This window comes from Hyperolius riggenbachi, chromosome 12 (assembly GCF_040937935.1).
Source record: "Hyperolius riggenbachi isolate aHypRig1 chromosome 12, aHypRig1.pri, whole genome shotgun sequence".
NCBI lineage: Eukaryota > Metazoa > Chordata > Amphibia > Anura > Hyperoliidae > Hyperolius > Hyperolius riggenbachi.
The window spans coordinates 119,318,732-119,333,972 of NC_090657.1; the positions used below are offsets into that span (position 1 = coordinate 119,318,732).

Genomic DNA, 15,241 nt, shown 5'->3' on the forward strand with positions numbered 1-15,241 from the left:
TCAAAAAAGGCACACCATTCTTCTTCCGATAACGCGGCCAGGTCTCCCTCATTGACCATAAATTCCCATCTGCACCTTCTTGGGACATAGCCCGCCCTGTAATATCTCTCCAGGGAGGCTATATCCCACCAAGACGCCAATTTCTTTTCACATGACACACTTAGGTCCTTAAAAATTGACTCCAGGTTGAATTGAGGTACTAGATCATTATCACTTTCTCCATCAAATATATCGCCAATACTGGAATTCCGATTGGACATAAAGTCAAAAACATCTATTTCATGTGCCATCACGCCACATTAAGTATAAACACTCAATATAAAAAATGGATGCAGCCAGATACAAATACTGAAAGAGATCAACAATAAAATCAAAAAAACAATATCAGCGCAGCCAAGCAAATCTTAACATGTGGAACACTACATATATCGCAGCCAAAGTCCAACGTCTCAGCAAAACGTCTTCAATTAACATAAATAGTACACTTCAGCGCGAATTCACTTGTGTCCACCACCGAAAACACCATAAAGGTAATACGCTTACCAGATTATCACAGACCTTAACTACAGGGTCTGCAATATGGCTTAATGAGGTCAGCAGCAGGTATCTTCGCAGCCGGCCTCCTCTCCAGACAAGCCGAGCAATCTAATCCTCAATTGCAGTGTTTCACCAAAAATGAGGCATGCAAAGAGACAAACGCACATCTAAGCGTATCTACAGCGATTTTAATATCATTAAAAAAACATAAAAGTTTTTAAAAGTCACTCACATCTGGGCCCTTATGACAGGGACCCACAAGGAAAAACAGCACTTAAAACATAGGACGCCGTCCAGCCACACGTCCGCCTCGTCCGACCGGTTTCACTGTCAGAGTTTCATCAGGGACTAAAAGACAAAGTGGCTGGATATACCCTTTTATAGTATTTACCTTAATTAGGTTGCAAGTGTGCAGGGGAAGCCGCTCCGGAGAACGCCATCAGCACTTCCAGGAAGATGGTGGTGCGCTCCACGCACCATCACTTCCGTTTCCGCCTCCCTATGGGAGCAATACGTATTTCCGGAAATTAGTTACATTCCGTATACAGATACAACCCGTACTTCCGGATGTCTATGTATCCGTATATGGCAAACCTCCAAGTTAGTGGGTGTATATAAAATAAAGGATTACACCAAAAGTTACATTTAAAAACTGCCATCCTGTAAGAATGATCTTTATAAAGTAATCATTCCCTTATTTCTAACTTGAATAAACTCATTATTATTATAACGGCGGAATCGTGGGGATGAACGGCGTCCCATTTACAATATTCAAGGCATTTCTTATCCAACACTGCCATCTCCTGGTGGCATAAATTCATTACATATTGAAAAACATTTCATGTGTAAAATCAGTCCATTTCTTGTCCTACACTACCCTCTACTGGTGATAAAATTTCATTACATGCTGGAAAAAAGATTACACATTGGAAATTCAATCACTCTCCAATGTACAATCCAACACTCCCATCTAATGGTTAAAAATTATACTGATGAACTCATCCATAACATCATATATTAGAAATAAAACAGTTCAAATCTAACTCAACATTTAATCCTTGTGGTACCATACAATTCAACTCATATATCCATTTCGTCTCTAATTTTGACACTTCTCTTATCTTATTGGAACCTCTCCAATTCCCCAGATATTTCTGGATACCACAGAAAACCAATCCCGAGGGATCTTTATTGTGTTTTATTCTGAAATGGTCAGACACTGAATGTCCCTCAAATCCGTTCTTTATATTATTAATATGTTCCCCCAGACGTTCTTTTAGTTTCCTTTTTGTCCTCCCCACATACTTAAGACCACATGGGCATATAAGTAAATACACTACAAATTTTGAATCACAAGTGATGAATTCTTTAATCTCATAAAAATCTGAAAAAATATTTTGTTTTCTGGGGGTAAGAGTACAAGTGGTGCAAGCCACACATTTTCGACACTTAAAAGAAATACGTATTGCTCCCATAGGGAGGCGGAAACGGAAGTGATGGTGCGTGGAGCGCACCACCATCTTCCTGGAAGTGCTGATGGCGTTCTCCGGAGCGGCTTCCCCTGCACACTTGCAACCTAATTAAGGTAAATACTATAAAAGGGTATATCCAGCCACTTTGTCTTTTAGTCCCTGATGAAACTCTGACAGTGAAACCGGTCGGACGAGGCGGACGTGTGGCTGGACGGCGTCCTATGTTTTAAGTGCTGTTTTTCCTTGTGGGTCCCTGTCATAAGGGCCCAGATGTGAGTGACTTTTAAAAACTTTTATGTTTTTTTAATGATATTAAAATCGCTGTAGATACGCTTAGATGTGCGTTTGTCTCTTTGCATGCCTCATTTTTGGTGAAACACTGCAATTGAGGATTAGATTGCTCGGCTTGTCTGGAGAGGAGGCCGGCTGCGAAGATACCTGCTGCTGACCTCATTAAGCCATATTGCAGACCCTGTAGTTAAGGTCTGTGATAATCTGGTAAGCGTATTACCTTTATGGTGTTTTCGGTGGTGGACACAAGTGAATTCGCGCTGAAGTGTACTATTTATGTTAAGGGGAACCAGAGACTGAGACTCCTGACCGTACAGAGGATGTGCATCCTGAGGGCCCTGCATCAACAGTTACGCAGGAGAATGTCAGTGTGGACCCCAATCCCAGAGTTTCTGAAAGTACTCGCCTGGAACCGACCAGTACTGGACTGTCCGTTTGTACTGATCCGCTAATGCAGCAGGCATTACAAAAGCTGATGGACACTGACCTGGACAAGTACCTGCAGTACATGCGTGAAGAGCGCCAAATGCGGGAGGAACGGGAGCGGCAAGCTGCTGCTGCTGCTGAACGCCACGCGGAGAGGGATGCCGCTGAGCGAGAACGGGAGGGCCAACGACAGCATGAGCTCAACATGGCAAAGGTTCAACAGGCCAGCCGGAGTTCACCGCCCAGCCTCCCTGCTGAAGGAGCTGCACCACCCATAAGTGCAAAATTTAAATTTGCTAATATTGAGAAAGACACGGACATTGACTTGTTTTTGCGGTCTTTTGAAAAAGCATGCCGTCAGTATCGTCTGTCCCAAGACCAGTGGGCCAGACATCTGACACCTTTGCTGCGCTACAAAGCGCTTGATGCCTTCGCAGAATTGCCTGCGGAGAAGGATAATGATTATGCTGCTATAAAAGACGCTATCATTACTAAGTACCAGCTGACGCCAGAAGCCTATCGGAAAAAGTTCAGGGCCTGGCAGAAAAAGCCTTCTGATTCGTACCGAGATGTGGCCAGCAGCTTGATCACCACACTCCGCCAGTGGACACTAGGCCTCACCAAAGGGTCTTATGATGTCCTGGAGGACTTGATAGTCCTGGAACAATTTCTGAACATTTGCCCTGCTGATGTACGCCAGTTTGTGCTAGAACGCAGGCCGGCTTCAGCAACTGTCGCTGCAGACCTTGCTGAGACTTTTGCAACTACCCGGGTGGCTGATACCCGCAGAACTGTCCCATCCAGCTGGAGAGGAGGTCAGCCCAATACCTCGGCAGACCCTCCTGCCCCTGTGAGCCGTCCGCCACAGAGGCCACCCAGCGCAGCTGCTGCACCCAGGCCTGCAGCGCCTGGAGAGGTCACCTGTCACTACTGCCGCCAGCCCGGACACATGAAATTCGACTGTCCGGAGCGGAGACAGACACCACCAGCACCTGGATCATCTGCATCACCTGCACCTCACCCACAGCAGAGGCAACCCGCCAGCGAACCACAGCCTGGATCATCAGATTTTGTCCTGTTTGCACGCGGACAGGAAATCCGCGACCGAACCGACCAGCAGCAACTTGTTAGAGTGAACGGCAAAGTTGTCACCGGATTTCGAGACACCGGAGCTGACATCACGTTAGTTCACTCACATCTTGTGCCAAAGGAGAGCATCAGCTCCAGCCGATCCCTTGCCCTTACTGGAGTAGAGGGCACCCTTTTCCACATAGCCCACGCAAGAGTGAAGCTGGATTGGGGAGTGGGAGGGGTCCACGAAAGGGTTGTTGGGGTTATGAAGGATCTCCCAGTCCCTGTGTTGCTGGGGACTGATTTGGGCAAGCTTGTGTCCTACTATGAACCTGCCACGACCGCCTTGTCGCTCACGGAAGGAGACGGACTCTCCACCCACCACCAGGTACTTTATACACTTGGGGGAGCACCAGGGGGAGGTGGGTTGAATGTGCCCAGTTCAAGGGTACCAGGTTCAATAGTGCCTGCTTCAAAGGCACCTGAGTTTGATGTACAGGCTGTCTGTTGTGATGATGCTGTAACTGTACCTGAGTTTCTTGTACAACCTGTCTGTAATGAAAAAATGTCTATACCTGTCAATGTCATTACTGCATGCAATGATGATTTGAGTAATGCCCGTCTGTGCCATTCTGACAGTGTACCTGTGCTAGCAGTACCGCACAGCTGCACTGCTCAGAACCCGAGCTCAGAACAGGTGGAGGGGGTTCCGGCCTCCTCCCCCTCCTCTGACCGCAGGGATGAGACCTTTCAGCCGCTGGCCTCGTGTGACATGAGCCAGTTGGCTGAAACTGACAGCGCCATATTCTCAGCCGCACTACAAAGTGACCCAAGCCTGGAGGTGCTCAGGCAGCAAGCCGCTGAGCCCCTCGCAGACGGGGCCGCTTTCAAGGTGTACTGGGAAGGTGGGAGACTGTACAGTGAGTCTGTACAGCCCCCTACAGGTAGATCCCACGCGGATACCAAGTGGCTTGTGGTCCCGAGTGCGTTCAGGGGACATGTGCTGAAATCCGCAGATGGTAATCCTCTGACAGGGCACTCGGGTGTCCGCAAGACACTCGCCGGTATTCGGAACCAGTTTTATTGGCCCCGGATGAACAGGGATGTAGCAAACTACTGCAGGGCATGTGCCGTCTGTCAGGAGCTGGGAAGGTCCAGGGATTCCCGCGGGGTTCCCTTAGGTCCACAGCCACTCAGCAGGGGAACCCTGCGTGGGCTGGCTGTTGACCTAACCAACCCACTGCCCGTTGTCAGCAGTCCCGGCAGACACCACGTCCGACTGCAGTGGCGCAAACGCCCTGTCCAGAACGGTCCATGTTGGGTCAACCCTGAGGGTAGCAGACCGCGACCGGTCCAGGGGAACCGAGCCACAGGCTCCAATAGGTTTTCCCGCCGTACCGGCAACTCGAGGCCAGGTTAGCGGCGCCGCCACACATCTTGCGGATGAGTGGCTAAGCCACGGACAAGGGGGAGGGCTGTCACGGACGATTGCGGGGACGCAGGCGCGTCCTGGAACCGCCCGTGAAGAAAAGAGCGATCGCACTCGATTCCTGCATCGATTGCGCTTCAAAACGGTACAATCTGGGTTGAGTGTGTAGGGACAGCTGAAGTCCTTTTCTTAGCAAAGAGAGCACCATTCCAAAGGCTGGATGGCTCTTTTGATATGCTAATGAGCCTGAGCCTAATCTGCCCCAGAGAGTCCCTGGCTTCAAGCTGTGCTGATGGCCCATCCATCAGGTATAAGGTGACAAGCACCATGGCAGGAGCAATCTAGTTGGGCTAAAAGCCAGACCCACTGGATCATTCCCAGCAGGGGAGGCGACACCTCGCTGGCTGCTCCAAACTTCAAAGAGCCTTTGCCTGGGAATAACCTGAGTCTCATAGCAAATCCATAACTTCCCAGATCTGTCATATTTCTGGGGTTCCTGAGATGGCAGCTTCACCAAACGTGGGGGAAGTGTAGCATGAGCCCCGGTGCTGGTTCTGAGGAAGTCTCAGAACATTCTGAGGTAAGGACTGCCAGTTAGGCAGTTTGAAAAGGCCCTGATGATACCACAGGGGTCCCACCCCTCATGTCTGGTATCAGGGCGCTGGGTAAATCGAGACAGACCTGAAAATGTTAATAAATCTGCCCTGACCTGTACGGTTCTGTGAGATAGAGCCCATATATGGGTAGATATGATTTCTAGCCCCAGTACAAGGGAAGGGCTCATCTCATCTTTGAAGGGGGTGTATGGCTCCCCGCCCTCACTCCCTCCTACTGAAGCAGGGGCATAAGAATGGCTGAGGACCCAAACTCAGTGTCCTCCACACTGAACCATCTTGCACTCATCAGATGCCAGCTTGAGGATATGCTGGCATCCACCTGGTCTGAACTCTGAACTTTGAACTCTGGACTTTGAAACCAAGAACTTTATGATTCTTCCCACAATAAGGACATCTTTCCAGGAACTAAGTATTTTTCTCCCTTCTTTTATTTTTCATACTGGCTATTACTGTTTTAATAATTGTTGATTTTAATAATTGCCTGTATATATTATATTGCTGTGAATAAAAGACTTCCTCCAAGTCATTCACTGTTTCGCTACCCTGCTTATCAGCACACACAGAAATGATCCCGGGTCTCTGAAGATACGCTACTGTTTGTTTGTTGTTGGCTAGACAGAATATCGTGTGTTTAACCGTTTTATCCGCAGGATTAGTCAGTCAGTTAGTGGGCCCCACGGTCCCATAGTAACCGCGGTGGTGGCAGTTTACTCTGAACCAGTAGGTGACGTTGTAATTACCCGTGTCTCACAGGCTCCCTTCTGAGTTGTCTGCGGCTAATTCTTAACGGTTCCTGCGCATTGACTGCGACCAGAGTTCGCACGATCTGTGCGCTGGCACCGTTTAGAAGGCTAAGTGCGGTCAGCCACAAGGGCTCATGTGACATGCAGTGTTAGTTTTCTGCCACACATAGCGTTTTGCATTTTGCCAAAAAGTTCCATTTTGGTCTCATCTGACCAGAGCACCTTCCTTCACATGGTTGCTGTGTCCCCCACACGGCTTGTGGCAAGCTGCAAACGGGACTTCTTATGCTTTCTGTTAACAATGCCTTTCTTCTTGCCACTCTTCCATAAAGGCCAACTTTGTACAGTGCATGACTAATAGTTGTCCTATGGACAGAGTCTCCCACCTGAGCTGTAGATCTCTGCAGCTCGTCCAGAGTCACCATGGGCCTCTTGACTGCATTTCTGATCAGCGCTCTCCTTGTTCGGCCTGTGAGTTTAGGTGGATGGCCTTGTCTTGGTAGGTGTACAGTTGTGCCATACTCTTTCCATTTCTGAATGATCACTTGAACAGTGCTCCGTGGGATGTTCAAGGCTTTGGAAATCTTTTTGTAGCCTAAGCCTGCTTTAAATGTCTCAATAACTTGATCCCTGACCTGTCTTGTGTGTTCTTTGGACTTCACGGTGTTGTTGCTCCCGATATTCTCTTAGACAACCTCTGAGGCCCTCACAGAGCAGCTGTATTTGTACTGACATTAGATTACACACAGGTGCACTCTATTTAGTCATTAGCACTCATCAGGCAATGTCTATAGGCAACTGACTGCACTCAGATCAAAGGGGGACGAATAATTATGCACACACCACTTTGCAGTTATTCATTTGTAAAAAGAAAAATTTGGAATCATGTATGATTTTTGTTCCACCTCTCATGTGTACACCACTTTGTGTTGGTCTTTCATGTGAAATTCCAATAAAATAGATTCATGTTTGTGGCAGTAATATGACAAAATGTGGAAATCTTCAAGGGGGCTGAATACTTTTGCAAGCCACTATGTATGTGTATATGTGTATATGTATATATGTGTGTGTGTATATGTGTGTATATATATATATATATATATATATATATATATATATATATATATATATATATATATATATATATATAATACCGCAATAGTCCCACAAGGGGCCCATTCACATCATCATGCTGGTTCATAAGGTTGTGTAATAATAATGTGAAGCCTAGCTTTGGGCCACGGGACAATGCACACATTACGTGAATGTTACAAATGACTGGCGGCGAGGTACTCTGCATTGACACAAGACCCCAAATTTAAAATCTGTTGCGATGTGCTACATGCACATCACAACGGATTCAGTGCGCCAAAAATGTGGATTTATTGATGAATTTGTTTTAATCTTAAATTCAGTGTTTTATCATATCATACAGTATCCATTATTTGTGCATGACTTAAAAAACAAAACAAACAAACAAAAACAAATGAAAGTATGGCTTCCTTGTTGTTTTCTCAGGAACCTAGTTCTTCCTTCCTGCAAATGGCGGCTTCATTGGAGCAGCAACTTCTTGTTATATTCAAGGTCCTTGAAGAATATGACTTAGGGCCATTCACTGTTATTACTAGTCATTACCCTGGATACCAGTTTTTTCTTAAGACAGTGCGAGCTCTGTGTGAAGCAATTCAGCCAGGGTGGGGCCCTCAAGATGAACTCATACTGGAACCAGGAACTGGCCCACATGGCATCCATCATGTTCTAAAGCAAGTAGCTGCTCCAGTATTTCTACTATTCTGCTCTAAAGAGGAGGCTGAACAGGTTTTCTTTGTGGCTAGTGAAGCTGGACTTGTGGGACCTGCCCACATCTGGATTGTACCAAGCTTTACAATTGGTTCTCCAGAGTGGCCTGCCAACTTTTTTCCCATTGGGATGTTTAGCGTGGTGACTGATGGCTGGAGGAAGACCTTACAACAGAAGATACAAGATGGCATAGCAGTTATTGCTGCAGCAGCTAATAACTATCTGCAGAGACATGGTGATCTGCCCAACCCTGGAGGAACCTGTTTGGCACCTACACAAATTCAAGGAAATGATACACTGTATAGGTAAGTGACTAAACAATGCAAATGCTTTACTTTACTTTAAAATACAGTCAACTGCCACATTTTGTTTCAGTACACTGTAGGCTAGTGTTGCTCGGATACAATCCGTGATCACGGCATTCGTGAGCATTTTTTCACTATTCGACATTGTGATCCGAATCCGTGATCGATCACGGCAGTCAATCACGAATTCAGCCATTATTTCAAGTATTCGACCCGTGATCCCGGCCGTGATCACAGGAAAAATATTTTGGAATATTAACTGAAAACTCGACAACTTTAGCGGTTAATAGCAAAGCCCTCTTACATGGTAGAAACACCAAATTTTCCAGATATGTTAAGAAGAATAGTGGTAACAAGAGGAAAAAATATTTTCAAAAAGACTTTATAGTTTTTGAGAAAATCGATTTTAAAATTTCAAAGGAAAATAGTATACATCTAAATGCGGTAATGACAGTTAATGTATTTACCGCATTTACATGTATACTTTTTTCTTTTGAAACCTCCTTTGAAACTTTAAAATTGATTTTCTCAAAAATCGGGTGGAATATCTGGCAAATTTGGTGTTTCTAGCAAGTAAGGGGGCTTTGTTATTAACCGCTAAAGTCGTCGGGTTTTGGCGGTTTTTAATCACAAATACTTTTTTTTCATTTGAAACTTTAACCACTTAAGGACCACAGTCTTTTCACCCCTTAACCCTCCAGGCGGTCTATTAGAAACCGCCAGGGGGCAGCGCAGCAGTGTTTGTTTTTTTTTGTTAAATCATGTAGTGAGCCTAGGGCTCGCTACATGATAGCCGCTGTGCAGCGGCATCCCCCCACCCGCTTCGATCGCCTCCGGCGATCTTTGATCAGGAAATCCCGTTTAAAGAACGGGATTTCCTGGAGGGCTTCCCCCGTTGCCACGGCGACGGGCGGGATGACGTCATCGACTTCGTGACGTCAAAGGGAGTCCCGATCCACCCCTCAGCGCTGCCTGGCACTGATTGGCCAGGCAGCGCACGGGGTCTGGGGGGGCGGTGCGGCGCGGCAATCGGCGGCTAATCGGCGGGTAGCGGCAGCGATCGGAATGCAAAAAAAATTATGCAAATCGGCCCAGCAGGGCCTGAGAAATCCTCCTGCGCGGCATGCCAGGAAGGTTAAAGAGGAACTCCAGACTAAACAAACATACTGTCATTAAGTTTCATTAGTTATGTTAATTAAAATAGATAGGTAATATAATCTCTCACCCACACTGTTTTAAAAGAACAGGCAAATGTTTGATTTCATGATGGCAGCCATCTTTTTGGTTGAAAGGAGGTGACAGGGAGCATGAGACACAGTTCCAACTGTCCTGTGTCCTGAGCACCTCTCCCAGTTGCTAGGCAACGTGAATAACATAGTAAATCCCATCATGCTCTGCACAGCATCAGGGAAAAAAAGCACGGGCTTTGGTAAGAAAAACAAAGTTCTGTTGCTGTGAAACTGTTAGCAGAACTGAAAAGGCTTGGTGTTTCTTTGAGTAGATTTTTAGTCTGGAGGTTCACTTTAAGGACCAGAGCCTTTTTTCCATTCAGACCACTGCAGCTTTCACGGTTTATTGCTCGGTCATACAACCTACCACCTAAATGAATTTTACCTCCTTTTCTTGTCACTAATACAGCTTTCTTTTGGTGCTATTTGATTGCTGCTGCAATTTTTAGTTTTTATTATATTCATCAAATAAGACATTTGTCAAAAAAATGATTTTGAACTTTCTGTGATAAAATTTGTCAAATAAAGTAAAATTTCGGTATACATTTTTGTCCAAATTTATTGTGCTACATGTCCTTGATAAAAAAAAAACCATTAAGGCTGCTTACACACTAAGACGTTACAGGCGCACGATAGTGCGCCTGTAACGCTCCCCCAACGCACAGCAATGTAACACAAGTGGGCTGTTCACACAGCCCACGTTGCGTTACATGTAACGCTGCACGTTCTCCGGAAAGTGCAGCATGCTACGGCGTTACAGCGGCTATAGCCGCGTTAGACTGTTTGCACATGCGCAGTGGGGGGCGGAGAGGAGGCGGGGAGAGCCAGCTACAGTAGCCGCGCACATGGCTACTTAATATTCACTGCACTGGCGGCCGCTGATTGGCTGGCTGAGTGTCTCGCTCCGCATCACATGGTCCCGCTGGCCAATCAGCGCCACTCTGGGAGACATTATAGGAATTGAGCCGCCTAACGTGGCTCACTCTACCGTCCTCACTTGCAGCACCATACGTTGTGTTAGGTGCACGTTATGCGACCTTAATGTAGCACCTAACGCAACGTCTTGGTGTGCAAGTAGCCTCAGTGTATATTTATTGGTTTGGGTAAAAGTTATAGCGTTTACAAACTATGGTGCCAAAAGTGAATTTTCCCATTTTGAAGCATCTGACTTTTCTGAGCACCTGCCATGTTTAATGAGGTGCTAGAATTCCAGGATAGTGAAAATAACCCCCATATGACCCCATTTTGGAAAGAAGACATCCCAAAGTATTCACTGAGAGGCAAGGTGAGTTCATAGAAGATTTTATTTTTTTGTCACAAGTTAGTGGAAAATGACACTTTGTGACAAAAAAAAAAAAAAAAAGCCTAAAGGTGCTCATTGGACTTTGGGCCCCTTAGCGCAGTTAGTGCAAAAAAGTGCCACACATGTGGTATTGCCGTACTCAGGAGAAGTAGTATAATGTGTTTTGGGGTGTATTTTTACACATACCCATGCTGGGTGGGAGAAATATCTCTATAAATGACAATTTTTTGATTTTTTTTTTACACACAATTGTCCATTTACAGAAATATTTTTCCCACTCAGCATGGGTATGTGTAAAAATACACCGCAAAACACATTATACTACTTCTACTGAGTACGGCAATACCACATGTGTGGCACTTTTTTGCACCCTAACTGCGCTAAGGGGCCCAAAGTCCAATGAGTACCTTTAGGATTTCACAGGTCATTTTGCGACATTTGGTTTCAAGACTACTCCTCACGGTTTAGGGCCCCTAAAATGCCAGGGCAGTATAGGAACCCCACAAATGACACCATTTTAGAAAGAAGACACCCCAAGGTATTCCGTTAGGAGTATGGTGAGTTCATAGAAGATTTTATTTTTTGTCACAAGTTAGTGCTCGGGGTACTCATTGGACTTTGGGCCCCTTAGCGCAGTTAGGGTGCAAAAAAGTGCCACACATGTGGTATCACTGTACTCAGGAGAAGTAGTAAAATGTGTTTTGGGGTGTATTCTTATATATACCCATGCTGGGTGGGAGAAATATCTCTGTAAATGGACAATTGTGTGTAAAAAAAAAAATTGTCATTTACAGAGATATTTCTCCCACCCAGCATGGGTATATGTAAAAATACACCACAAAACACATTATACTACTTCTCCTGAGTACGGTAATACCACATGTGTGGCACTTTTTTGCACACTAACTGTGCTAAGGGGCCCAAAGTCCAATGAGCACCTTCAGGCTTTACAGGGGTGCTTACAATTTAGCACCCCCCCCCCACTTGCCAGGACAGTTAACAAACCCCACAAATGACCCCATTTTGGATAGAATACACGCTAAGGTATTCCATGAGGGCCATGGTGAGTTCATAGAAAATTTTATTTTTTTGTCACAAGTTAGCGGAAAATGACATTTTGTGAAAAAAACAAAACAACAATTTCTACTAACTTGTGACAAAGAATAAAATCTTCTATGAACTCACCATGCACCTCACGGAATACTTTGGGGTGTCTTCTTTCCAAAATGGCATCATTCATGGGGTCTGTCCTGGCATTTTAGGGTCTCTGCAATCATTACATGGCCAGTATTAGGAGTTTCTGCTATACTCCTTATATTGGGCATAAGGGTAATGCACTCTGCGCTGAAAGGAAAAATGACCGTCAAACAATCAATCAATCAATGTGGATGAAAAAATATCTGGCAAAAAAAGGGGAAAAAAAAAGAGGAGAAGGCGTCTGCCAGGTCATAGGAGCTGCCACCCAAAAACGTTCACCCACTCAGCTCGTATGCCCTGGATAACCCGATTTATCCATTCACACCGATCGATGTGGATGAACAAATCATTGCCAGAGTTCGTTTTTGATACAAAGTGCTTGACAAAGCATAGGAACGCCAACACCGCCCCTCAGCTCATATGCCTTGGCAAACGGATCAGGCGTGGCTGTTTTTTTTTCAAAATAATGCAGCTATTGTTGAGCGTAATAGCTGGTGGCGCATGGGCAGCAGCACCTTGTAATGTGTTCCCTGACAGTGGAGACACACATACAGCAGGAAAAAATACAGCAGCAGCAGCAGCAGCAGGTGTAATGTGTGTGTGCGCCACTTCATGTCCCCCTCTCGCCGACAACAGGGGCCAGGAATTCGCCTTCCACCCAAGCCTGGTTCATTTTGAGAAACGTCAGTCTGTCCACAGACTTGTGAGACAGACGAGATCGCTTCTCAGTGATGACTCCACCGGCTGCACTGAAGCAACGCTCTGACAGTACGCTGGAAGGGGGGCAGGAGAGCACTTCCAGGGCGTACTGCGCAAGCTCGCTCCAGATCGGCAGGTGCTTGACCCAATACTCCATGGGATCAACAGGGGCCACGCTGTCAAGCCCACTGAAGGACCCCATGTAGTCAGCCACCATGCGGGTCAAGTGCTGTCTGTGACTGGAGGAGAAGGATGCTGCTGCAGGCACCTCCTCTCTAGTCCCTGGCAGCTCTACACTCATGTAGAGGTCGTTGGTCAGAGACAGCAGGTCTGTGGTGCATGTGCGCTTGCTGCTGGTGGATGCAGGCACCTGCTGCTGCGTCTGTGCTGGCTGGACAGTGGGGGTGGATGGCTCAGGGAAGGCTTCCTGCAAGAGCTCAACAAGGGACAGCTGCAAATCCCTCATTTGTTGCGCACGGTCTCCTTCTGCAGGCAGGAACTGGCTGAGCTTCCCCTTCAGACGTGGGTCCAGCATCATGCAGATCCAGATGTCCTCCCTCTTTTTCATCTGGATGACCCTTGGGTCCTTGCGCAGGCACCTCAGCATGTGCGCTGCCATTGAAAAGAGTCTGGCTACGTCTGCTGGCACATCATCGGCAGCCCCAGAGCCAACAATGCTGTCCTCCTCTTCCTCTGCCCCCTCCACCTCATCCTCTCTCCACCCCCGCACCAGTCCAGCTGCGCTCTGCTGCTCCCCATCATCAGCAGCAAGGTCAGGGACCTCCACCAACTCCAAGCCCTCCTCCTCAGAGGTGGCCTGTGAAGCTGCCTGCAGCTCCTGCTGGTCCAAGGCTGCCGCTCCCTCTCCCAGCAGTGCATACAGGGCCCTGTCCAGCACACACACCAAGGGGACACACTCGCACACCATTGCATGGTCCCTGCTTACCATGTTGGTGGCCTGCAGGAAGGGTGCCAGGACTGAGCACACCTGCTGCATGTGCCCCCAGTCCTCCGTGGAGATGATGGACGGGAGGTTGGTGGCGGCATGCCCAATTGCAGTGAGGGAGGCAACTGTTGCTCATGCAATGTACTGGCTGACAGCCTGCCTCTGTTCAACCAGACGCTCCAACATCGCCAGGGTGGAGTTCCAGTGAGTTGGAACATCGAGCATGAGCTGGTGCTGTGGCAGGTGCAGCTCCTTCTGCACCTCTTCCAGGCTCGCCACAACTGCAGGCGAGTGCCGGAAATGACGCACGACCTTCCATGCCGCCTCAAGGAGTCGGTCCATCCCCTGGTAAGTCCGCAGGAACTTTTGAACTACCAGGTTCAGGACGTGCACCAGGCAGGGGATGTGGGTCAGGTCTCCCCTGCTGATTGCAGCAACCAGGTTTGGCCCATTGTCGGACACCACCTCTCCGACTCTGAGGCCTCTGGGGGTCAGCCAATTCCTCTCCTGCTCTCGGAGTTTGGCCAGGACGTGGTTCGCCGTCAGTTTGGTCTTCCCCAGGCTGACCAATTCCAGCAGCGCTTGGCAGTGGCGGGGCTTCACGCTGCTGCTGAGGCGGGGGGTTTGGGCTGGTGTGCCGGAGGATGGAAGCGGATCAGAGGAAACTGCTGCAATTCCGCTGACCCTGCATGGTGGCGCCACCCACTGCGTTGTTGGTGCTGCTGCTCTGACAGTGGCCGATCGGGGGCTGCACACATCAGGAGTGCACGCATGTCGCTCCCCTCCTGCACAAGGGAATAAGGCAGGAGTTGGGAGCACATGGCCCGTGCCAGCAAGCCGTTCAGCTGACGCACGCGACAGCTGCTGGGAGGCAGAACCCTGACCACCCCCTGGAAGGTGTCGCTGAGCAGGGTCTGGCGAGGCCTTTTGCTGGCACGGGAATCAGTGGAGGGAGTAGAGGAGGCCACTGAGGACTGGCTGCCAAAACAGGCCTCAGTGTCAGCGGCAGGAGTTGCAGAGGGAGGAGGAGCAGTGCGTTGCTGACGCACTCCTGCTGGTGCTGCTGGAGGAGGTGGAGGAGGGTGGGTGGCTGCTGCCGACGGCTTCGCAGTGGTGGCGGATCTGCCACTGCCACTGCCAGCTTCCTTCAACTTCACGAACTCCTCATGCTCATGA

At 47.9% G+C, this 15,241-nt stretch overlaps 1 protein-coding gene across 1 annotated transcript in view; it reads left to right on the forward strand.

Annotated features, from left to right (window-relative positions):
* GRIN2C (glutamate ionotropic receptor NMDA type subunit 2C) overlaps positions 1 to 15,241 on the forward strand; it is a 1,474,164-nt gene that overhangs the window by 178,144 nt on the left and 1,280,779 nt on the right. Inside the window, exon 3 of the mRNA XM_068262140.1 lies at positions 8,105 to 8,691. Coding sequence (XP_068118241.1) covers positions 8,105 to 8,691 — 587 coding nt within the window. The remainder of the gene's footprint in view (positions 1 to 8,104; positions 8,692 to 15,241) is intronic.